Source organism: Tauraco erythrolophus, chromosome 4 (assembly GCF_009769465.1).
Source record: "Tauraco erythrolophus isolate bTauEry1 chromosome 4, bTauEry1.pri, whole genome shotgun sequence".
NCBI classification, from domain to species: Eukaryota; Metazoa; Chordata; class Aves; order Musophagiformes; family Musophagidae; genus Tauraco; species Tauraco erythrolophus.
In genome coordinates this window covers 45,511,751-45,536,389 of record NC_141468.1, presented here as the reverse complement: position 1 = coordinate 45,536,389, position 24,639 = coordinate 45,511,751, and the positions used below count along the sequence as shown (strand labels likewise).

The following is a 24,639-nucleotide window of genomic DNA, read 5'->3' as shown; positions in this document are numbered from 1 at the left end:
GTTGTTAAGGGAATGTACTTGCAACGCTCAAAGGCCAAGAAACAGCCATTTCAGGTCTGGTGAGGTCTTTAAAGCCTTAGAGAAATAATTTCATTGTGTGAAAATATATTACCCTTATATTTGTTTTAAATTTGGTTCTCTGTTTGTGGCAAAACATGCCCTGAAAAGGCTTTTTGCCCAGTGCTTCAACACATTGAAAATCCTTGCTTTATACACTGCAACTTCAGGAATTCATAGAAAAGCACTAACCTTCGAAAGGTGGGTGACGCGATATCTGGGTATTTGGATCCTGGCTGCCTAAGTCCCGGCGTGCCAGAGGCACTCGCCGATGTTGGGCTGGATTTGGGGGAACTGGATAGCGAAACACTCTCGGAATCGGACACGGCCACTTTCTCTTTTTCCTTGTCTGTCTGGTTGACGGTGACAGGGCTGGACCGCCCGGACCCAATCTTGCTTGGCTCTCGCAGTTTGGTGGCAGCAGCACCCGCAGACTTGCTGCTGACGTTGGAGTCGATGCTGCTGGTGCTGGAGCGGTGGCCACCCCTGCCAGGGATCCCGCTGCCACTAGATTTTGATGGGCGAGGCAAACTTCGATACTGCAGAGTCGTCTTCGAGTTCACGTGCAGGACGCCGTCATCCTGATTCTGGGAACCGTCTAAGCTCGTCTTCCGCCCTGCATTGGACTTCCCGCTGATGGCTGAAGATTTTGGCATTTTTCCTAGAGTCGCTGACCCACTTGTGATAGTTGCTCCACTTGCGGTGATTATGGTAGAAGATCCCATGCCAGACTTCTTGAATCCAAAGGACCCTGTAGCAGTTGATCTCCCAATGCCAGAGGGAGGCTTTTTTCCTTCATCACCACTGCTTTTTCCTGCATCCGATGGAGAGCGCTGAATGGAGGCTCCTTTCAGGGGAGTTTTTACTTTTTCTGAAGCTTTTGCATCATCTGTTTTTCCTAAATAAAAGTATATTTGACAAGGTCACTTGTGTTTAAGCCATAATGTCTGAATATCTAATTTTAACATTATATGGTTACAATTTCAAAATGAAAAAATACACAAACAGAAAAATTACCCTAAGAAAACAGATTAATTTAGTCTTTAGTCCCACATCAGCAGTCAGTAGCAGGTAAGATAATTTACAGGTAAGCACTAAGTATTAAAAGCTTGAAACTCTCCTGAGAACTTCCAGTTTCATATATAGCTGGAGACCATAAATGTAAACAATTATCCTGACTGAAGTATTTTATTTGGCTTTTTTTCCCCTGTTAATATTATTTCTATATGTAAGGAATAATATTTGAAAATAAAACATGACATACAATTAACATTTTCAGAAGTATGATATCAATTATGCATATAGAAATTAATGGTACTTATTGAGTTCTTTGGTTTTCACTGATTATATATTTTTTTAACCTTATAACTAAGTTTGTTCTGTCTTTAGTCATACAAAATTATCAGGGAAAGATTATGTTATCATGTTATGAATCTTCTTGATCTATATGATATCAATTGCATGAGTTAACAGTCTTTGTCATATCCTTGATATCTTTTCAAGATTTTTAATTTTCTGAGAGGCTGTCTTCAGTACTGCACAGACACATACCCATATATTTCTACATAATGTTACTGTGACGTTCAGAAAAGTTTAAATAAGATATTCCCTTCTATCTTAAAAGAAAATATCCTCTTCCTCTTTTACAAACAGACGAAAAAATGCCATTTCTCTTCTGTTCTAATTTCTCTTTAAGCATCTATTGTACGCTCCTAATAAGGAGCAAATATTCAGCATAACAAATTTTTTAATTCACTCTTCAAGTGATTATGGAAGTTTCGGAGGTGGGTGGCTAATTTCTCTTAAGGAACTAAACTAAACTAAACTTAATAAAGAGCAACATCTACAAGTCAGAACTAAATCCACTCATGTTTTGATCCTGTGCACATTTTATGCTACGCAAACACATGCACACACCAAGATATGGATCAGGCTCCCTACACAGCGAATACACAGACTATTAGTATATGCTTTAAAAATTAAGGACGCAGTTCTGCGTTGGGCGGTGGCTGATTGCTCATCTTCAGCAAAACAGACCTGGGAAACTTAGCTCAGCATGTGGTAAACCTTTTAGTATTTCCATTTTAAATTAAGGGTGTCATTTCTGCATCCATATGACCACTGACCATGGCAATGCTCCTCAGAGACCTTATAGATCAAAGAAAAAGGATTTGAATTTATTCTGAGGAGATCTTTGTTAGTTGCCTTTACCACCAGGGGCTAAAGCATGCTCATGCAGTATTTTGTCAGGACATGACAAAGGTCCAGAAAACGTCCTACAAATAATCAGTATTTCCCTAGTAAAATGATAGCTTAGATGGTCTTAACAATGCCTTCCACCAACTTTGGAATTTTTGCTTCAAGACTAGATTGCAAAAGTGGTTCCTACTTTTGAGAGGCCTTTCAAAATCAAGTAAGAAGTCATCTGGCACTGAAGAAAGTGTGTAAAAAGATATTTTTTACACTTTTTATCTCTTAAAGAATGGTCTATAGAATGCAGCATCTGGAATGTGACAATTCAGCTTTAGTTCAGAAACACTCATTTTGAGTCCCCTCACTTAGATGTTAAGCCTTTTTATCTCAATTTCTATTCTTTAGCTATTTCTATACAAATGTTCAATTATCAAAGGTACAGCCTTTCTAGAGAACAAAGATAAGGCAGTGAGGTGTCCAAAAATACTTTTAAGAATTCCTTAATAGAAGTGGACATGCTCAAATAATAGTAAACCAAAATGTAATCTCATGGATATATTCATGTGTGGTTAATAAATTATTAGTATGCAGTGAAGCAAACTAGCAGTTACAGAGATGAACAAGTTAGAATATTACAACAATCTTGGCTTGCAGTCAATTATGAGGACGAACCACCAATATGCTCACAGCTCCTGATGTCTGTCACACACTTATAATATTCATTAAGTATTTTTAGCTCACTAAAGATTCCTTATTGCTTATGAATGAAGTCTAAGTATGAAGCCTGAATTTTCAGTGCTGTAATCTGAACTACAGACATTTCCTACCCGGGGTCTTGAGCGCACTTGTTCCTGCTTTGTGCCGGGGCTGAGTTGTTCCTACTTGTGCCGTCATGCCTCTCCTCCAGGATCCAGTCTGTGAAACAGAGAGAGGGGTTTTCTGCCCCCCCTTCTCTGACTCTTCAGACAGCCCTGAGGGAAGGCCTTTCCACTTGCCGCTGCTGTCTACGCTGCTGTCAAAGTCTTCCTCTGGTTTCTTCAGTTCTTCAGTGCTGCCCCAAGTTTCGCTGTCTGTAACCGAGCGCTTCTCAGAGTCCGTCTTCAGCTACAAGAGATTTGCACGAGAAACGGTCAGTCTCAGCATCTTCAGTATTTGCTGATTTCTTAAATCACAGAAGGGGAGGAGGATAAGCATATTGATTCACTCATAGCAAGGGCCACAGAAATTTCCCTTCTAAAACCTTAGTATCCTGGTCCCAGAAGTTTAAAAACATTTCCATTTTGGGAAGACATTTTTCTTTTTTATTTTATTTTCAAAAGATTTCGACTCTCTCCTGCATAGATAAGCCATAATGAAGTGAAACATAATTTATTCTAATCATCTGTGGTAATACCCTCACCACTCCTCAACTCCCTCTGAATTTCACTGTCTTGAGAGGTTTTACTAAAAGCTTGAATGAGGGAAATCCTAAATATACTACTAAAATCACTTCAGTCTGGTTTCATACCTTTTCCTACCCAAGCTTTCCACTGATCAAATTAGGAATATTGCTCCAGCAGCACTAAGGATGTTGTGCCACCACTGGGACAGGGTAACATCTTCAGCAAAATTCAGTGCTACAGCCGATGGCTTTTCTACTGGTTTGTCTCCACTGAAACAAATTGTTTCCAACAAGAAACTCACTCATACAATACATCAGCTAGCAGAGCAGCTAGAAGAGTGGCTTACACAGGCACTACCCACTAGCGGGGTGAAGGTAACCAGCTGGGGTCATGCTTGCTCCAAAACTCAGACTCACGAAGAAGATGTCCCAGTGAAGACTTAACACCCCTGCAGCATCTGCTTTCCCTGGTGTGTGCTGATAAGCATGTGCTGCAAGGAGCAGCCCAACAAGACAGACAATGTAGGAGCTGTGAAAGTGGTTTAAATAGAACGGTTGGAGACTGACCCTACCCTCTGTGTTTGACAAGGCTCACGTTCTTTGTGCTGACAGGCTGCTTGCTGTAACCCTTCCTCCTGTGTTCTCCTGCAGCATGCTGACCTCAGCCTCAAGCCTTATTTGCACAACACCATCTCAGCAGTCCTGCTTCCCTCTGCCCCTCTTTAACAGCAAAAGAATGGACCTGCTCGCAGGTAACACTCTTCATCACTTTTTTCTGATGTAACCACAGTCCTACCCGCATACAGCCAACCTAAGTGGAACTGCAAACTGGACGGCATTTGGGGGAGGGCTATTTACTATTTGTGTTGTCACAACTGCTTCTCCACAGTGTGGAGAAACCCCTCTGTGGCTGTTTTCTAGGCACTGCTGTCCTAAGTAGGATTAATACTGATTAGATGACCATCAGAATAATCCGTTGCAGTTTATGTATTTGTCATATGAAGCATACAAAATGCAAAAACTCTCTGTCCTTCTATAATTTCATATGTGCTTTGGAGAGGCTAGCACAGATTTTGGGTAAAGACTGGTGGGAAAAGACCCCAAGCAGACATCTACACAAATATTTCAGGATCCTTCAGAAGAGAGTTTTCATTGGTGTTATTGTTATAACACGTGTAATGCTCCCAGAACTTTTCTCATAAATGAATAGTTATAAACACAGAGCTATACATTTTTAAAGCAAACTGCATAATTTCCAAGAAATGACATGTATAATACATTATAAAAGCCTCTCGTCACCATGATGGGAGTCGAAAAGCAATGTTAATCCTCTTTTAATAAGAAAACAACAACAAAATACACAATTTGTGCCTCAGGCTATAGCCAGCTTGCACTGCTCCAGTCACTTAAAAAGACTGCAAAAGAGATCTCTGCGTTGCACGAGTATGTCCTACACCTGCAGAACAGCTGGCCCAAAACTTATATATAATGCTTATCTCAGCTTCTGGCTGAGATTGCAGGCTAGTATGGAATATACTGCCTTCTGATTAATCTGCCTGGTAAAGGCAGACCTGATAAAGGTCTGTTCCTAGCTTTCAGAATATAAAGCACCTCTGGCACAAAAGCAATGTTTGATCATGTGCTGCATCTCTGTCGATCACTGAACAAATTGCGAATAGTATCTGGTTGACTCTCTAGAACATGAAATCACTCAAATAAAAAACCCATGAAGAGTTAAACAGTCAGCCTGAGGTTCTCCAATCATGATGATGATGATGATACAGTAGAACAAGTAAGCCTGGACTAGCCGGCCATCACTGTTGATGTGAAAGGGAAGAGGCTGATATCTGGTTAGCAACCACAGGAGACCCTGATGGGGTGGGAAAGACAATGGTAAGGACTGAAGAATGTGGATCTCTGTGCAAGTACCTTCGCATGAGTACGACATCAGCCTGAAATCTCTCCTGCTGCAAATTAAAGTGATCTTCATTTCCAAAGTAACTTTATTTCCCCATTGTCTGGAGGAAATGACAAATATGTGTTTTTCTCCTGTTGACAAGGTCTGGCACAATGTACATCTACAAAACAGATCTCTGAATTACAGGCACTGGCTGCCTGCAGGAGTATAAATGGAATTGAGAGTGTCAGTCTTGTGTCCTGAATACTTGACATCAAATCACTGGAGGCAACAACTCTTTCCCTATGCTGAGCGTTCAGCCTTGAAGTTAGTTCCCTGCTTATAAACAGGAGATGACATGGCAAAGAATACTTTTCTGTCGGGACTAACTCTTCTGTTTTTCTTTCTTTTTTGGGGAGAACCGAGTCCTGCAAGCATTCTGTATCATCTTTTTCACCACTTGCAGTTTTGAGGGGAGCTGGGAAGAAACACTGGGATACCTGTCACAAGGGCTTTATATATGTATATGTGTATATATATATATACACATGCACACATATATATGTATTATATACATAGCTTGTGCCTGTACGCTGCTCAGAACTCTATTTTGATGCTATGCATTGTGAGCTTGTTGTCCCAAGGGACACTTTCATTCCCGGACCTAACTGGGGAGAAGAGAAGCTCTGTCACCTGTGGGCTTGTCCCTTCAGCCTCTTTTCTCCCAGCAGAGAGAACAGGAAAATGACAGTACAGCCTATATATTTCTTCCTTGACATGTGTCAGCTCATGAAAGATGAAAACTATCTTATTTTAAATTGTGCTATCTGTTCAAAGAGATACTCACTCCAAATGGGATGAAGCGGGTAGAAATCCACCCTTCACAGATCCAGTCATATTGTGGTTTTTGTGTTAGGGTGCAGCAGGGGCTGAGGCTTCCTGGGGCTGGGACCAGTGGGGGCTTCCTCAGGGCAGGCAGAGTAGGGTCTCGCTGGCCAGCATCTTTGGCCATGGGATGTGCCCTGGGAGCAGGGCATCCGAGACCTCAGCCCACAGGTCAGGGTTGGGCCCTGCTTGGTGGGGTGCATGGGCTCCTTGCACACAAACGTGATAGAGGAACTTGTAAAATACAGATATTTCATTTCAGAGGCATTATTACTAAACGTTTTTTTCCTGTTACCCTGCATGTTTCTGGGACATTGCAAGAAATGGCAATTAAAAGTTACGCACCTGGGTGTGAGTGTTCTTCCTTGAAGAGGCAGTTATATTGGAATAAGAGCTGACAGATGAGGTGGTGTTCAAATCATCCGTGCTGAGGTTGTCAAGAGTGTCACTGAGGCCGCTACTAACTGAGCTGCTGTCATCCCAGCTGCAGAGAAAAAAGGACATCTACTTTACATACTGTGTGCCAATAGGCAGAAAGCATCTCAAAATCTATAGATGTGATTACTCATTCTTCAAGAGGTTTACTAGAAAATTTTCAGTAATATGTCCTAATGTACAATGAATATTAGTTTTTAGACTTTTTAATTAACTATTCACTCACTGTCAAGTGGTTGCTTGTTCAATTAATGAAAGACCCAGGTGTCTTTTAAAAAATTAACATCAGGTCTAAGTAAGCGCTGCTGTAAGTCATTAAAACAGGTTGTTTCATGCTTCATTGCAATCACATTCAGTACAATGGCAGGGAAATCCATTAAACCCACTTGGTATTGCTAGCCAAAGCATTATTAATAGCTTGGAGAGCAACTGATGGATTTCCAGGCTACAGAAAAATAAAAGGAGTGTCTCTTCTGCACCCTAATCAACTGTCAGCAGGAAGCCAGTATTTCCGAAAGTTTTATTTTCTTGTCTTCAGCCTTTGTCTAGCGGGTGCAATGTCATCAAAATAGGATTCCCTGACAATACAGTCACCAGAGTTGACAGAGAACACGTTATACATCTCTCAAGAAACACAGGCTGTCAACTCTTCTGCTTTGGGAGATCAAAGCAGAAGATGCAAATGAGAGAAAGGCTACTTTTATAGAAATGTCATTTACCTACTCTCATAAAAGCCTTGCTTTTTCACAGAAAGGAGGTTGATCAGTGTTTCTCAGACCTTTCTCTACATAATTGCTTCTCCATGGTGTTTACCTTACGACTCTTAGCTTATTGCCATATAGAGCCATATACTCCCAGTTTTGCTGCATCTCCACCTGTTAATCTTATTTTGGACTACTCCCAGGCCACAGAGCCTGAAAAAATATTCACCTTATCACTTGCCATGGGATTAAGCTCCTATAGTTTTAGCTATTTAGATATCTCATTTAAGCTATCTATCTAGGTGCCTTCTCTAACCAGTAGAAAGAAGCAGTCTCCTGTAGGAGGCAATTCATCCTGTCTTAAAGTATCTGAGGTTTGCGGGATGAACTGCCCACAGAAGGTGCCTCTTTGTATCTTTCCCTCTCCTAGGAGGAGAGGGCTGATAAAGCCTATTCTAGACACATAACTTCTGGAGAGACAAAGCTAGGTAAAAAGTTCATGCATGCTAGTAAAGTTCAAAACACAAGAAAGAGTACATAATACCCTTGTTTTGCTGTAGACTACGTTAGGAGCTGCCTTTTAGGTCCATGCTACAATTCCTTGCAAAAATCTAAAATTCAAACCCACAGCCTAGCTAAAGCTGAGTACTATTGCTAATAGTCATTCAGAGCAAACAAGGAAAATATCTATGAGTCCTTATTTTACACGTGGTGATTTGGGAGACTAAATTCTTGTCCACTTGTTCATGGCAGGCTTTAGAAAGTCATAACAGCAGCGACAGTGAACTGCATGGTACCAAATGTGTGCTGAATCCCCAGAAAGTTCAGTGCACTAGTCTTGTATCATAGCAACTGCAGCAAGCATTACCTTCATCTTGTGAAAGGTAGAAAATCACATTAGTAAGCTAGCTCAGTGACAAGATAAACATATTTCAGAGGGCATGAGTTTATTACAGTGCTGCACTATCCACTGTTGAGTGCAATGACTACAAATAAATATGTCTTCTGCAACATTTCCAGGTAATATACACGGGAGTGATTTAATAATACAATTTAATATCTAAGCAATTATAATATCATACCTTATAGGCTGCCCACATTCATCTAAGAAACAGCTCTGAAACACTAGTCGTTTATACTTTCTGTATTTTTCACTGCCTAATGTGATATGGACATTCACTGATGCTAAAAGTCATTAATCAGATGCTATGTACCACATGGGAATATACCTTGCCTAACAGCGTTAAGACTGATAACCTTAAAGATGGAGAAAAACATACATAATACTGAATGTGATTAGGTTTTAGAAAAGATAAAATGCCCTCATTAGAAATACTTTAAAAAAGGAAAAATAAATCATAAGCCAGATTCAAAATGAGATATATTGGTTACTTTCACAAGCAACATGAACTTCTAATGTATGACATTCGCTTCAATTAATACTTGACCATCAGTTTCAATGACCAAGATCAATGTTTAATTCTGTTTCTCCGTGTTTGTTACTTTATTCTATTTCAATTTTTGATACTTAATTTCATGCTCACTTTTCCCTGTAAGAAGATTCGCATTTTCTAAATTCTGAAATAGTTCAGCTGATTCACAAAATATAAACATGTTCTCTACAGTTGCAGTTTTCGGGTAAAGATTACTATGATTGTGTTTCCTTTCTATTATGGCTTCTCTGTGGTGTTTCACACTTATCACACCTCACTCACCAGCGGATTATTAGTAGGTTCTGGGAATGCTCACGGCCATCTTGTAAGATACACAGAAGATTATTTTGACACCTCCACTACTGACCTTTCAGAGTCATCACTATATTTGTCTGGATTTTTTTTAGGTGCTCAAGATGTTTTCTAAATTTGGAGGCTTTCATACCCCAAAATTTCTGCTAATATTCAGTATGTCTGTAAAAAACTGAAATATTCCAAACCTCTTTCTTTCCTGTATGGCATTTTTCTAAGGACTATTAGAGAAGCTGATTCATACTTGACATAATGTTGTGTATCAACCTTTTGAAAATACATAGTAAAAATGGAAAAACCCAACAAAACAGATTGTATCAGCCAGCCTTTTGGTAATGAAGATTGTTGTTCTGTGCTTATCTTAGTGCATTGTCCAGAGTTGTTTTAACTTGTTCATGCAACTAAATCTGGTATCTTTCAGCACTTACTGTGCCTATCTTTTCAGCCCCTTTGCCTGTATCTAGATAATATAGTTACTATCAGATGAGTTAATATCATTTTGGGATAACAAAGATGCCTTATTTGTAATTTGGAAAAAAATCTTGATTATTCATATTAACTTCTGCTTTAAACTAGCAAATGAATGACAAACAAATCTGGTAAAATTAGATACGCATCACCTTGAGATTGAAAACCCATTCTCGGGAGTCTGCACCAAATTTTCACTGTGATTTTTGCTCTTGTTCCTCCTACTCCTCATCAAAACAATATTCACTGTCAAACTGTACCTAAAGGATTTAATATAGGCTTTTAATATACTGGCTAAGATTCATCTTTCATTTTAATTTTATCTTTCATTTACTTTTCTCTTTTTCAAACATCCTACAGAGTTTATGAGAGCTCAGGTTACTACCGCAGTTTATTAATGCCTGACACCACTTCCCTTTTAAAACCACATTTTAGCTACTTAAAACATCGGCAAAATCTGCTTTTTTTCTTGTTGGATGTCAGCCTCAGCTTGATTTCTTTCAAAGAAAATGTCAGCAAATGCAGTTGAGCTATCTGGGAGACTGAGGCTAAGAGAAAAATGCCTTGTTTTGACAAGTTCTGGCAATCTTTTCTTTGAGAAACTCTGGGATCCCAAGAGAAACTGGAGAAGAACTTTGAAATTTAGCAAGCCATAATCTTCAAATAAAGGATGTGCATTTTGCTACTTCTAAGAAAAATCCTCTCAAATCTGGAAAATTTATAAATCTCTTCAAAAATGCTGTTTGCACATGCCTGGCAGAGTTGTATTAGTTTTTTTTCCCAGCTAACTGGCCAAAAGTTCCTCCCTACCCAGCAGCTCAGCTCAGCCGGCTGTGTGCTGCCTAGTTCTGGGTTCAAATCAGCAAGCGGAGAGCAAGCAAATGGCCCAGCAGTCACTACTATCATTGTGAATGTACATAACAACACAGGTTTTGGTAACACAACCACATACTATTTTTTTCTCTAGAAATGCTTCATTGATTATAAGAGATCTGCTCTAGGGATGAATCTGAATTTTGCATTAAAGCAATCCGGCTTAGGTAATTTTTCAAATAAGTTGAAAGAATTCTGTAACAAAAAGGACTATGGGAAGCCTGATCGAAGCCCCCAGTGTATCAGACTCCCTGCAACCTGTAAGATATTAGATGACTGCTCTAACCAATATTTCTAACAAATCAGACACCAATAAAGTGCTTTAATTTTCTTTAGAGCTCAGCATCTGACTTGCAAAGATGTAAAGCACACAAATGTGTGCATTGAACCTATAGTACGCTGTAGAGGTACCTTAAAGTTTAGGTACTGCATGTCAAACCTGCAGCTATTTCTGGCATTACTATTGCTGTACCTCAGATTTCCATCTGTAAAATGGATATAATACATGCATAAATGAGTTTGAGAACATGGCCTTTGATAACTGTGGAGACTCAGACACTACATTAAAAAGCACCTTAAAAGAGCCTCTTACTTTTTTTTTAGAAAAGTTTTCAAATAGTGTACAATAAATAAAATCAGGGGCCACGACATGAGGAAAAACATAGAATACACAAAATGCCAAATAACTTCTTTAAAACTGAACACCCTTAGTTTACACATCATATAAAATAAGGACTCTAGAGGCTGGGGTGAGCGGTTGACCAAACCACGATTGCCTGAAAATGCATGTGCACAAGAAATCTGAATTAAGGTTACACTGGCTCCCTCACCTTGGGAGCTAGAAAAAGCATGCCCAACCATGTGATAGACACCAAAGGGTGGATTCCCTTCCACCCTCAGCTAGATTTATGAACACTATGTTACATCTTCATCCAGAAACATACCTCATGCTCTTTTGAGTTTTCCCAGGCTCTTTGCAGTAACGTTACCAATATTCTTTCTGCTCAGAGGATCTGTGCTTTTCTTTGATGCACTAGGCATGCCTATGAGATTATTTGCCCTAGCTAAAACTCATCCTCTAATTCTAACCTACATCTTTCAAATTTGAACAGTTCTTGCTCATTTTGAAGCAAGAAATAACACTTCTACTGGAGAAGAAAATCACTTCCATATTGTCTCTAATTACCAAAGGTGGCTATGAGAGTTGTACAAATCCCAACACTTTACAAATCGTTTCAAATGCTTCAAGTGAAGTTACAACTGCTTGATCATATAAATTACTCCATGAAGTTGAAGAAACCACATCTTTCTATGTACACAATTGGTTAGTCTCTACTATTACTATTTGCCTCATTTTCACTAGTGAGCGGTATTGAAAAGATTTCTCCACAATAATCCTCTCATTGACCTTTCTACTGCATAGTTTCTCTAGAAATAGCAAGGTATCTGAAATCAAAATTCCCAGTGCTTAACATCAGTATGTAGAGCTGAATGAAGATTATAAACGTATTCCCACAAGTATTCCCTCAAATGGAAAGATAAATTGCACTCAGCTGTGCTCATGACACTTCCGTGTTTGCTTTCCACAAGTATTCAGTTTTCTTTGCTTGAAAAAAAAAATAATCCAATTCTGAGTTCGCATGCTGAAGTATATGAACCAAATGAGGAATATTTCATATGGGATAAGACATTTTTTCACACAGCAGGAGGGCAAGCAACAGAGCTCTAGGGCAAACATGCAATGAAACAAGTCAGACAATAAATACTTGATACTTATGCACACTACATAATGAAGATGGGCAGAAATATGTAAAAAAAATTTCTAGATGTTTTGCATGATGTCTGAAAATACAAAATGCACTTCATTGGGTGAGTAACGCATGCTAAACATACACGACGAGGAAGTGGTACTAACAATCTGTGTTAGCTCCATGGATACCTAAAACATTCTACTTTCACGGTACTTGTTTCAGAAAATCAAAGCAGTCTCTAATTGCAGACAAGACACAGCGGAGTGCCCAACCACAATGATTGTTCCTTCCACTCTTCCTGTTTCTATTTTCAGCATTTTCCTACAAGCCCTTAAACTTGCCAGCTCAGTGAAGTCCACCATACTGATAAGCTGGGTCATTGCCTGGAATTCGTTTCAGCATTGGCGTACTTCATTAATTTTAGAGAGTGCCTCCAGCCAAAGTGGCTCAAGTATGCAAATGAAAAAGCTTTTCACAAGCAGATCATCAGACATCTGAAGGCAGCAAGACTCCAATCAATGCGCGATCGAGTCAGCTGGAAAAGTACAGTTGCCTCAATGCATCCAGCCCTTGGCACAGCTTGACAAGTTGCTGGCATTTTTTTTTCTTTGGTTCATTCTCGATTATTGCAAGCAGAAGCAGGAACTACAGCTTGCGGAATACAACTCTAGAAAACAAAATCAAAAACTCCTCTTACAGCATTCATTTAATCAGAAAACCTGTTATATCTAGGGAGGTTTGTAACTCTGAATGAAAAACAGCATTTTATTTGTGACACATCCTCAGGGACTTGTGTATGGATTTGGGATTCAGGGCATCCAAACAAACACATTTAGCAAAACAACCTTTACTTGCTTTTTATAGCAACTCTGAGCTTTCAAAACGTGAAAACACTTTTAAACACTTTTAAATAGTTCATTACCATAGTGGGTACATACAGGGCAATGCCCACCTGTATCTCTGCAGCTGGGGCGAACTGTCTTAGAGGACAAATCAGATAACTGAGATCATGACAAAAGAGTAAGACTCAGGGATAAGAGGAAACTTAACTCCCAAGTGTGTATTTGAGTATCTTACAAATCCATACTAAAAGCAGATCAAAGATGAGCAGTGAGGTGTTATTCCCTTCCTTCGGCTGCACGCAGCTGTCTGATTTACGTGACTGAATCCTCAGATGATGCAGGTCTCCATGTCCCTCTCTTAGAGCCTCTGGATATCTCTACACGATTGTCCATAGAAACAGTAGAGGTAGGAGAAATGAAACACAAGCAATTGCTTTGATTAGTATAGCCTCCTTCCATATTTGCCAAATGAGATGCTAGTACACTACTGCAGTGGCTGGGACTGGGACGCCCTCAGTTACACTGGATAGTTATTTAAATTAGTCAATAGTGCCCTAAAAAAGCAAAATATCACAATTTAGCCAACTGTGAAGTGAGCAGCTATCCACAGTGTAAGAGGATCAGTGTCAGCAAAGCTGAAGGCATCTACATTAAATGTAACGTAAGGAATCAAAGGTTGGCATTTAATCTCCTAATCAGCACACAAAGGCAGATATATCCAAAGGGTAAGCAGGAAAGACTGGAGAGACATGAGCGATGTAGAGGACTTACAAATGCCCACAGTAGAAAGCTTGAACTTAGTGTACCTTTCCCTACTCTACTCATACAAGTTAAGCCCTGCAAGAGGAAGACAGAACTCGCTGACCATCACTGTTCTTAATCTAGTCCCACACACATAAAATTCATAAAAGGAGTGAATGCGATGCATAAATCAGCCACCATGACACACTCCTTGGAGGCGGATCTTGCTTCGCTATGGCACATCAGTAAAGTGAATATTAACGTGCAGTCCAGGCTGCTGTCATGAACCATCTTCTCTGACACCCATACTTCAGGACACGTTTCAGGAGAGTAAGGCAAGATTCAGCCTAAAACACTTTAAAGCTGCTCCCCTAATTGACTTTTGAGAACACAAGTGATCTCTTAGCTCATTAAGAAGAAAAGATAAGAAAATAATTGGACTGTTTTACTCAAAGCAACTTCTCACTAACGTGCCAATATATCAGCCAGCAAACTTTCTCTTCAAAGTTCAATTCATCATGAATTAATCCATTTTAAATCTTCTGCTGTGAGCTCAGTTGCTCATTATTCATAAAGTAGATACACTGACCCTTCACAGACAGATTCAAGATGGCACAGAGTTCATGAAATCAATACTTTGTTTCAACCCACAGACTGCGAAGGCAAAAGCTCAGGCCCTGAATCAAACCAGAAACTTGCAGGGCTATAAATTTTGCTATAGCTATTCCATCCTCATAGCCAAATGAAAACATAGCCAGTTGGACTCACACTTCACCACCTTTTCCTCAGCAAGTGTAATGCATTACCTGTCACATCCAAACAAGGCAACCACTGAAGCGTTAATCCTGAATTACTTTGAGGTCACGGATAGAAAATCACATCATGTACATTTCAAAATGGATGCATTCAGCATATTCCAAGGAAAATGGTTTACAATTAAAAAGAATAACAATGCATTTATGGATCTGCTTTCATGCAGTATCAGTTTGGATTTTTTGTTTCACGTTTGAATTTTTTTTTTGTTAGAAGATCCAATTAGAAAATTATATCCTACTACAGAAATTACTTCTAGCCCAAGAGCACAATTAGAGCAAAATGCATTTTTGCAAGGTCAATGTATTTCCATATTTCTTCTTCCAAGCATTTAATAAGTGCTTTAAGAAATAATTTAGTTTCAGAGCCTGCAGGAAAATAAATTAATTGATAGAAGATTCCAATTTCTAGTCATAATTATATATACCTTGCGAAACCTGCATAGCCACACCTCAGGATCTGAATAAGTCTTTGTCAGAACCCCTGCTGGTTTCCACTTATTTCCGAATACAATGCTTAATCTGACATGATAGGGACAGCAGAAAGTCATTAACTAGCTGTAAATTCATAACAGAATATATCCACAATCAGAAGAAGGAACTTTGCAAAATGGAATTTAGGCAAGTGTTACTTGAATAAAATAATAAATATCCAATAGAAAAGATATTTTGTTCCTGGAATGTACAGTTGTGGGGTTTTTTTGCATGAGACAGATAAACAGCATTCATTTTTAATTACATTTCAAATAATCGATGGAAAATAGTAATATATGGGCTGAAGTAAGATGTAAGGAAGTAATTCCATCAAGTACTGTTGACAATATCATAATAAACCAAGGGAGAAAAGCTTTTGATGGAATTATCTTCCCGCTGCTGTTTGTTATGTTTTTAGTTCACTGTTTGGATCCAAAAGATGTTTAAATTTTTCAAATGCAGATTCAGACAAGTAAATTAACATCAGTTGAATGGTCATAAATAAACAAATTACAATGCCTATACAGTTCTTCAGAAGATACAAAAGCAATATAAAACTCTATTCCTTGCTACCTTGCCACTTTAAGGAGTAAAAATGTCATTCTTCACTTTGTATATGGTCAATTCGCTACCCCAAAAGTGAAGCGAGAAATGAGATCTCACAAGTGTAAAAAAAAACCTCATGGGATCCAAATCTGTGTTTGAAGGAAAATCATATTGAAACCAGCACCTTAAACACCCCGAGATAAGCAGAATTTGCCATTCACCTTTGCAAACTGTCAGCCAGAGCTTCAGTGGGGAGCGAGGTGCTGAAAAATCAAAGCTCTTTACTCAACCTTGTCTTTACAGCATATGAAAAAACTAAACAGATCCTCCTGATAATTGTTCAGAGAATTCTACCTAATAATTATTTACCTGATGTAAAAGGTTATTAGTAACCTCCTCTGCTTTCTGTATTCTCTGATGTTTAAGAATATTTGTTGCTAGAACTACCTATCCTATTTTTGCTTATGTGTAGAAGTAGGGATTTCTTTTTTCTGCTTGCAACTGATTAAACTCAATTTGAAGAAAACATCATACATAACTATGTTAGCAGAATGATGAGGAGTAAATCTCTGTTCATTTTGGCCATGGCACTCATTCTATAACTCTCCATGAAATATTAACACTTAAAAATAGCAGTTCTATGCAGCTTTGCTGTTGGGATAAAGCAAGGTTTGAAGTTGGGTTCGGCTTATGAGAGACATTGGTTACCCCACATTGTCCTCTGCTGAAGATGGAAAGACGTGGCAGGCAAAGACTAAACCAAAATTGTTATATTTCACATGGTGGGTTGTTTCGTTGTTTTGTTTTTTTTTAAATCACCCTTTACAACTGTAAGCTGAAAGTGCTGGACACCTCCTACCCTCCTGACACCTCTTTACAGCACTCCCTGATAACCTTCTTACCTGTTGGCATAACAGTCATTCCGTTCAAGGAGCGGGGAGAGCACCCCAGGAGTGTGATGCCTCCCACCACGCATAAGCACGGTCAGAAACGCAGCCCTTCTGAAAACATGGGATGAATTTTATCTGGGAAGCAACTGGAAGCAACAGGCTTCCTCCTGCACATCCTCACTCAATGTAGTTTTTCCCTGCAGGTCTGGAGACAATTATGTTTTGAAGTGGTGCTAGTTTGTTGAGTTTCACCACAGGTTGTGACTGTGGGAAAAGCTACTAGTTCGATGCCTAAAGGGCTTCTTAATAAAAATCTTCAGCCTCGAATCTCTTTGGGAGCTTGATCCACACAAATATTTTCAGATAAGAGCATAAGCCTATTATCTGAAGCCTAATAGGCTTACTTGCTTGCAGTCAGCATCACGACAACGACCTGTCTGTGAAAGGGCAGGTTAAGCAGAACACAAAGCTGCTGCTTCTCCTGGTTTTGTTTGCCAGGACTGTTGCTCATTTCCCAGATTTTGCCGAATAAAGACCCAGATTACCGCTTTAGCAGAAAGCAGAAAAGGACTTTCTCCTGCTTCTGCATGACCTGATTTTTTAGCATCATTTACTGAGGAATGAAGGCTTAGATGCTCATGCTTTCTGCCTAGCTGGCCTTCCAGCCCTTGCTCTTCACTGCTGCCTCATCAAAACTGCTGGCCAATTTTAATCAAACTTTGCAGAAAATATAAGGGCTCAAAAAACTATACTTTGTAACTCTTGAAAATACAGAGCCATATGAAGACAGAGGTGAAGCAGAAGTCTCTCTGAGAGGAAATGTGCAATATGAATTAAATACATCAGACGTACATGATTCTGCACACAAAACCAGACTGCTTAAAAAGAAAACGAGGGTTCATCCAATTCAGGCATATCTTTATTCTCTTTTTAATAAATAAGTTCATGGAGCATTTTTATTCAGGTTTGAGATTTGGAGGTTTTTTCCTCGTTTTTGATTCCTTCTAGCCTTCTACCTCATGCAGGTCAGGCTGCTGAGTTTAGAAAACACAGATTTCAGATCCAAACTTATTTGCAGAGGTTTAGTCATCCTAACATCTATTTGATTTTTTTTTTTTTTTTTTTTTTTTTTACAATTCCCACAATGTTCGAGATTTTCTTGTTTCTGCATTAAAGAGCTATTTGAGCATTTGGGTTATTGACAATAGTTAGTTTTAGACAAATTCTGTGCAAAGAGTTTAATGTTATCTTTAATCCTGACTTGTGCCAGGCTATTGCAGCAATTCTAGATGCTATTCAGTTGCACTTTACATTGCCACTTTTCACGTGGTCATTAACAGCAATCATTGAGCCATAACATTTTGATTCTGCTCAGAGATCACAATTGGGATCAACTCCATCACTGAAAGTTTCCAAACATATATATTCGTTATTCTGTATACCAGTGGTACCCAATCTTTGTTGGTCCCATAATATCTTGAAAAGGCCCTGTGCCATGTGCTTATCATTTTGCCAATGAGGGTAGGAGCTCATTTATAGCACTATTACTTCAGGTTTCAACCTAATTCTTATCCAGTTTTTAGGAGTCTCTAGAAAAGAGGGTTGTAGAGAGTGAGTTGCAGGCCAGATAAATTGCTCAGGTTTCTGGACTATGAGAGGGCAAAATATCATGGAGCTATGCAGGTATAAAGCTAGCTGGAAAATTTCAGTGAAAACATATTTGACAATATACTGATTTTTTGACAGAAACTGAAACATCTCAAAATACTTTGAAAAAAATTGGATTTGCTCAAAAATGGAATAATTTAGGAACTAATTTATAAATTTCAGTTAATCTATACTTACATTTTTGTATTAAAATCAAAAATAACACTTTTTTCACTGAGAAAACAGGTATAATAGGACAATGCAAATATTCTTTTTATATCTTAGTTTTCAGAAGTTTCAATTTATTTTACCTGACACTTCAAATCATTATGGAGATCTCTACTTAGTACTGAACAAAACTACCTTTTTCTCAATTGAAGTGTCTTCAATTAAATATTATCCCATATGCTAGTCATATGAAAAATGTATAGATAATAAAATAATACAGGATAACATAAAATGGATGCTTGCAACAAAACTTAAAAAGATCGTTTATTTTTTCTTAAATCAATATCTTTTAACTTCTCTTGTGACAAATTCAAAAAACATTTCACTCATAATTTAATGCAAAACCAGAGCCAACATATGAGAAGTTCCTTTAAAAAGAAATGGCAAATTTTGATCACATCTCTAAAGAGATGCCACCAACAACAATAATTAATTTTTATGTATCCTAAACTTTTCAGTATTCTTCCTAGTATAGCAACAGATGTTTCCCAAAGGCATTGCTGCATTCTGTTTTGTAAACAATTTCCTTCAAAAAAGAACCCAAAGCCTTTAGAAATTTGTAGTCCTTCGTCTGGATAACAGAATATTTCCCTTGGCTGTTTTTAGCCCAAAGTTCAGAGAAACAGCACATTAAAAGCACCCATTTCAGCTGAAAAGGTGGCAGCACTCATATATTTCACCATGAGTTCTCTCTTTCCAAGGGATGAAAGTATTGAAATTACTGTTATTGCCAGACTGGCTGAAAGAGAAAAATGGTGCTCATGGATTCAAGACACTCTTGACACAGCTTGTCCACGTAGCATGGATTGCAGGTTTTAAAAAGGGGATCTATTTCAGCATCTAAGCATCTACAGCAGGAGAAAAACAATGCCTGATCTCCCTGTAGGCACATAAATAACTGCTCGAGTGGATTTACTCCCCTAACATGTCAGGATCTACTAAATGATTAAGGACTTTGTTTCTGGCTGTTTCTCAGGAGATCTGGGTGACTGGGGAGCGCACTGAGGTTGGCACCAAGCGACAGAAAGGGGATTTTGCGATAGGACCAAACAAGAAGTGGTCAGTGACAGTGACAAAAGCCCCCTACCTTGTCCTTCCCAGCCCACCATGGCTGTGCACGTGTGCTTGAGGAATGGTAGCAGCAGAAATAGGTAGTAAGGGGAGGAGACTTTGGCACTTGAGGAGCCTTGTCTATCTGCTATCATGCAGTACAGAGCAGATGGAGACACTGCTGGAAGCATCCCTTCAGGCAGCTCAGGACACCTCATCTCAGAGCCAGTTTACACATCTCTCCAAGCTGATGATTGCATTGGGGTTGCAATTATAGGGGTTGCAATCAGGTTGCATGTTTTCAGTGCAACTTATCCTTGCAACCGTGTGAATTTTTAATTAAATTTAGTAATATGAAAAGCAAGTTTCCTATTTCTTGTTACCACTCAAAAAGCACAATCCCAGGTGAGCTATTAAAGTGGGGAAGTGAATTTAAAATTATCAGGAGAACGAGAAAGAATGCACGCACACTGTTTTTTTCAATGCGTTTTTTTCAGGTTAAAAAGAGAAAAAAATACCATAATGGGTAGGCATGAAGCCTGCAGTTCTGCTGGAAAGAGAACAGAAAGGACTAGAGTCCTTTTTACCACCTTCTAGGAGAACTAAGAACAAAAATTACTCATCTGCAATGTTGCAGAAAGAATCAGGATGCAAAAAAGACATCAAAAGACCAGACAGCAAGAGATTGTGGAAATATGATGGATTACAGCAGAGAGGGATGCCAAGCTCAAATCCTGCATGAAAAAATGAAGGATGTTACCTAAAAAGGTCAGAGCTCTAGACATTAGCAGGGAGCAGAGAGTCTGGAGAACTGAACTGATGCATTGTCTCGACCCTAGACACATACAGCTGAGACAAAGGGCACTACAGACAATGGCACGAGGCCTGCAGCAAAAATCCTTCCATGCACTTCTAGCAGAGAAAGCATATTCAAGTTAAATTACTCAAGTATTTTGTGTACTTACTTTTCACCTGAAATTGCCCTGTTTTCTCCCTGTTTTTATGTTTTAGGTTAAATACCTAAAATACAGATATTTTTTGCTCTCTGACAGGTCACATAAAATTATCAGAAGCAGTGGAAATTAAAGGGCAGAGGTTATTACAATTGCGAGAACAGGGTACAGCAGGCTGGAAACTCTAACGTAAACTTACCTCTTAAAATCCCTCCCACATACAATATATAATAGTACTAATCGCAGCTCTTCTACAACTAACCAATGTTTTTAATATCTACAGCTTTTCCCTGATAAAAAGTCTTAATTTCCATATGTATCCCTCTACCCACCCCTCCCAATTTCAATTCCTGTGAAAGGTACAGAATTACTTTCATAAATATAAACCACAAAATGTCCTAAAATGTTTTTGAAGGACTACAGTTTGGGTAAAGGAAAACCTAACCTTATATTGCATAACAATCAAGACTATTGTGGTAAAATATAGCAGGTAGGACCAACTGTGAGAGGAGCAACTTTTATGTAAGTATTTGATTGCTAAGATATAAACTGCAACTACTATTTTCCCTTGCAGCAGTGCAGAAGAAACCCATGCAAAAAACACTGCTTTATTTTCTCGACTATATTGCTTCAGTCACTGCAAAGGCAAAGAAGCAGCAGTATCACGGAAGCAATTCTGCAATCATCTTGCTATGTTTTGTGACATTTTCCGAAGGAGAAGAAAATCAGAGAGAACAGTCAGAGGACCTCTGACTTTCCTCCACTTTTTGCTAACTGACTGACTTAATAAAGATGCTTGCTATCTTATCTTTTGTTCAAAGCTCTGATTTTCAATTGGCACTTCTAACGTTGCCTTTGCATCTAACAGAAATTCATGTGAACTTCATGCAGCACGCGAGTAACCCCATTCTAATTTTCTGATTGTGAGATCCTTGAATATAAATGATTGTTACAAACAGGTGAGTTAAATGAGTTAGTCACTTTCAATAACTGTATTAAAATTGGAAATTGGAGTGAACATATACACGCTGTTCCAAAGTAAAGTGGCCATGGGTTACTCTACATTCATCAGTGAAGTGCTGTGTGTGGCTTTCCCCTCCCTCTTCTCCTGCCCTGCTGAGGGACCTGATCCATGTATTGGATTAAGTACACGCTAGCTTTTGGCCTGATTCATTCCTCAAAAACCTAGGCATTGAGCCAAAACATCACCGGAATTAATGCTGGTGAAGAATAAAAACAAGAGAGTCCCAAACCAAAGTCCAAGTCCAAAGCCAGCTGCAGTAGTCTGTGAATAGAGTTGTCCATGACTTGACCAGCTGCAGCTATGGGCAGTCACTCTCACATACAGAAAAGAGAGCGGCTGTTACAGGTATGTGCAGAAAACATCACAGGATTCTTGCTTGTTATGACAAACAGGCAGAATCCAATGGCCCATTGGTTTTTTATTCACTTGTTCAAGCTTTTTCTTTGAAAAAGCTTAAGCTTGATTTCTCCCTCCTCTTATTAAGTTATGGCTACAAGCCAGTCATGGTCTGTCTGTAACGTGGCAAAGTCCAGGAGTCTCCTGAGACTGAGGAGCTGCTCAGCCTCTACTTTTTTGCTGTAACACTGCTTTAAAAAACATTCGGCATAGTTGAACATGACAGGCTGCTGGTTCAGGCCTCTGGTCATACTCAAATCTGTCAAGCGCAATGGCTTACACTGGGAATGCTGGAGTGTGCAACCCTGGAAAATAAACAAGCCACTAAGGGCTATACCCTAGATTGTGCAGCATGTGAGCCCGCCTCATTATATCTGTCTTCCTTTCCACTATCAAAATAGTCTGCTAGTAGAAGTCAGGATATTAGTTTGTTAAAAAAAAATAAAAATCTGACAGCTACTGATATTTGATTCTCTGTTTACTATTCTTTTATCTTATCAAGTAGTTCAGTTTAGGTTTCTCTAACAAATTTTTGGCTGACTCTTTGGTCGTTTGTTTTTTTATGATACACAAACTTCTACCAGAGTTTGTCTGAAGGAAATATTCACTATTTTATTTATCGTTCTATTATTGAAAGTAATTTATTTTAAAATCCCTTACTTGGGACACTGGTGAAAGCACAAGTCTCTTGGGGAAGAAATGAAACTAACTGAGATATAAACCAACCTGACAAAAGTAAATTTGAAATTGAAAAGCAACAACAGACAAAAATGAAATATATTTCATAAAGCATTCCACAATTAAACGCCTGAGCCTAGTCTTTTTAAAAGAATTAGGAATTCATAAGGATAATGCAAATATACATTTCTATATTTGAAAAAAACAGAAAAAGTCCCTTTATGTTCTGGGGTATAAATCATCCTTAAACATCCTTGACCTAAGATTAGCATTTTCCTAGGACTTTCCCTTAGAGAAAAGAGATTTCCTTTGTTATTAAACCATAACTTAGAGGGGTTTTGGAACTTATTTCTGAGTGATTCAAAATAACAAATTTAATGAGATTATGTAGCACTATTTTTCTTCATGACGGGTAGGATTTGGTAGAGATCAAAATTCTCAAGCGTAGATGTCTAAAAATGTGACACCTAAGCAGTTAGAGACATGATCAAATGGCCTGATTTTCCCAGTTATTACACACCCTTCAGTCTGTTGAGAGAGGGTTGCCTAAAATTATAGCAAATAATACAGCTGAACAGGGAAAGCAGGAAGGCCTCCTATTGCCTTTGGTTCTACCTAGCACTCTCAGATATGAGACAGATTAATTTGCTCCTTTACATTAGCTGAAGGCATTCTTTAGCCTCTTTAGATTTTTAAAGTCTGAAGGGGGAGGAGTTGGCTTACTCCTGAGTACTAAGTCTCCATCTTTTACACATTGTTGATTTTTATTTCTGTGAAATCAATGAACTTTACAAATACTGAAGAAAATTTAATGGGAAACTGCTAAAATGCTCTGTTTAATGCTGCTTGAAAAGATTCTTCCATCTGAAAGTTAATCATTTCTAAGTCAGGTTCTGAATGCACGGTACGTCAAACTTGACAGCTCTTCCCAAAGAAAGGTTGTGCTTGATGATTATTTTAGGAAAGCCAGATCTGATGAATATTCATGTTTCAAACCTAAATTCACTGCTTCTCAATTTTTCAAACTAGTCATTTGGTTTCCTCTACCTTTTTTAACATGTCCTATGTGCTCATTGTAGTGAGGCTGGGTGGCAAACAAGAAGTAGAAACACTATACTGCATTTTCAAGACCAGATCTTTTCTCCTGAACTAAGCTCTGCAGTTCTGTAGCAATATATATGTGGATCCACCCAAATGGTGTCTGGCTTAACTAGACTAGATCCTATATTTGTTATATAGTTAAATCGATACAGGAGCTGTATGCAAGCCTTGAGGACTCCTGTTACCATTTCCATGCTATATGTGTACTATGTATCTGCTATGTCATTAAAATCAGTGGAAGTTTGGGAAATACGTCTTTTAACTGGTCACTCGCCACACTGAATGTTAGGTTTTGGGACTGAGAAGGAACATCTGTAACGATCTGCAATTGCTCTTCTAACAGCTAAACAAGTCTATTTCTTACATTACAAGGTACTGCAGCATAACAGGAGTGTACCCAGCTAGTAAATCCCGAAATTCTGGACCCTCATGAATGACTGAAGAGAGATTCACAGCATGAAGCTGGCGTAAGAAAAAACATAATCCTGATGGAGGAATCTAGTGCAGTATTAAACAAAGTTAGTTGTGTTAAGTAAGACCAGCTCTTCAAATTCAGATAGCACCCTTACCGCAGCTGTGGACAAGGCTTAGTAACCCAGGTACCATTAAATGCAAATTGAAAGCTGGCAATCACTTCTTATTTCTTATCATTCAGGTGTCATTTTGCAAATTGTCGCTTTCTCATGCACTCCCATTTACATAAAATATTCTTACTGGGTATGTAGGCTTCAATGTACAGCCTAGGAAGTTTGTAACACAGCACTGTGAAAGATAAGTCTTTGAAATGGCGTGACATTTCAGGGTGAACTGCTGAGCCATCATTTTTCTAGCAAGTCGTATTTCATAGCTGGTATTACCTTGTGTGGCTGAG

General features: G+C 38.8%; 1 protein-coding gene across 6 annotated transcripts in view; it reads right to left on the bottom strand.

Annotated features, from left to right (window-relative positions):
- NAV3 (neuron navigator 3) overlaps positions 1 to 24,639 on the bottom strand; it is a 279,388-nt gene that overhangs the window by 60,230 nt on the left and 194,519 nt on the right. For 3 of the 6 annotated variants that reach the window (XM_086609950.1, XM_086609951.1, XM_086609952.1), the window contains exons 13-15: positions 6,759 to 6,897; positions 3,078 to 3,354; positions 250 to 955 (exon numbers count right to left, since the gene is read on the bottom strand). In XM_086609950.1, the coding sequence (XP_086466076.1) occupies positions 250 to 955; positions 3,078 to 3,354; positions 6,759 to 6,897 (1,122 nt within the window). The remainder of the gene's footprint in view (positions 1 to 249; positions 956 to 3,077; positions 3,355 to 6,758; positions 6,898 to 24,639) is intronic. The other 3 variants (XM_086609949.1, XM_086609953.1, XM_086609954.1) reach the window with 1 other exon arrangement.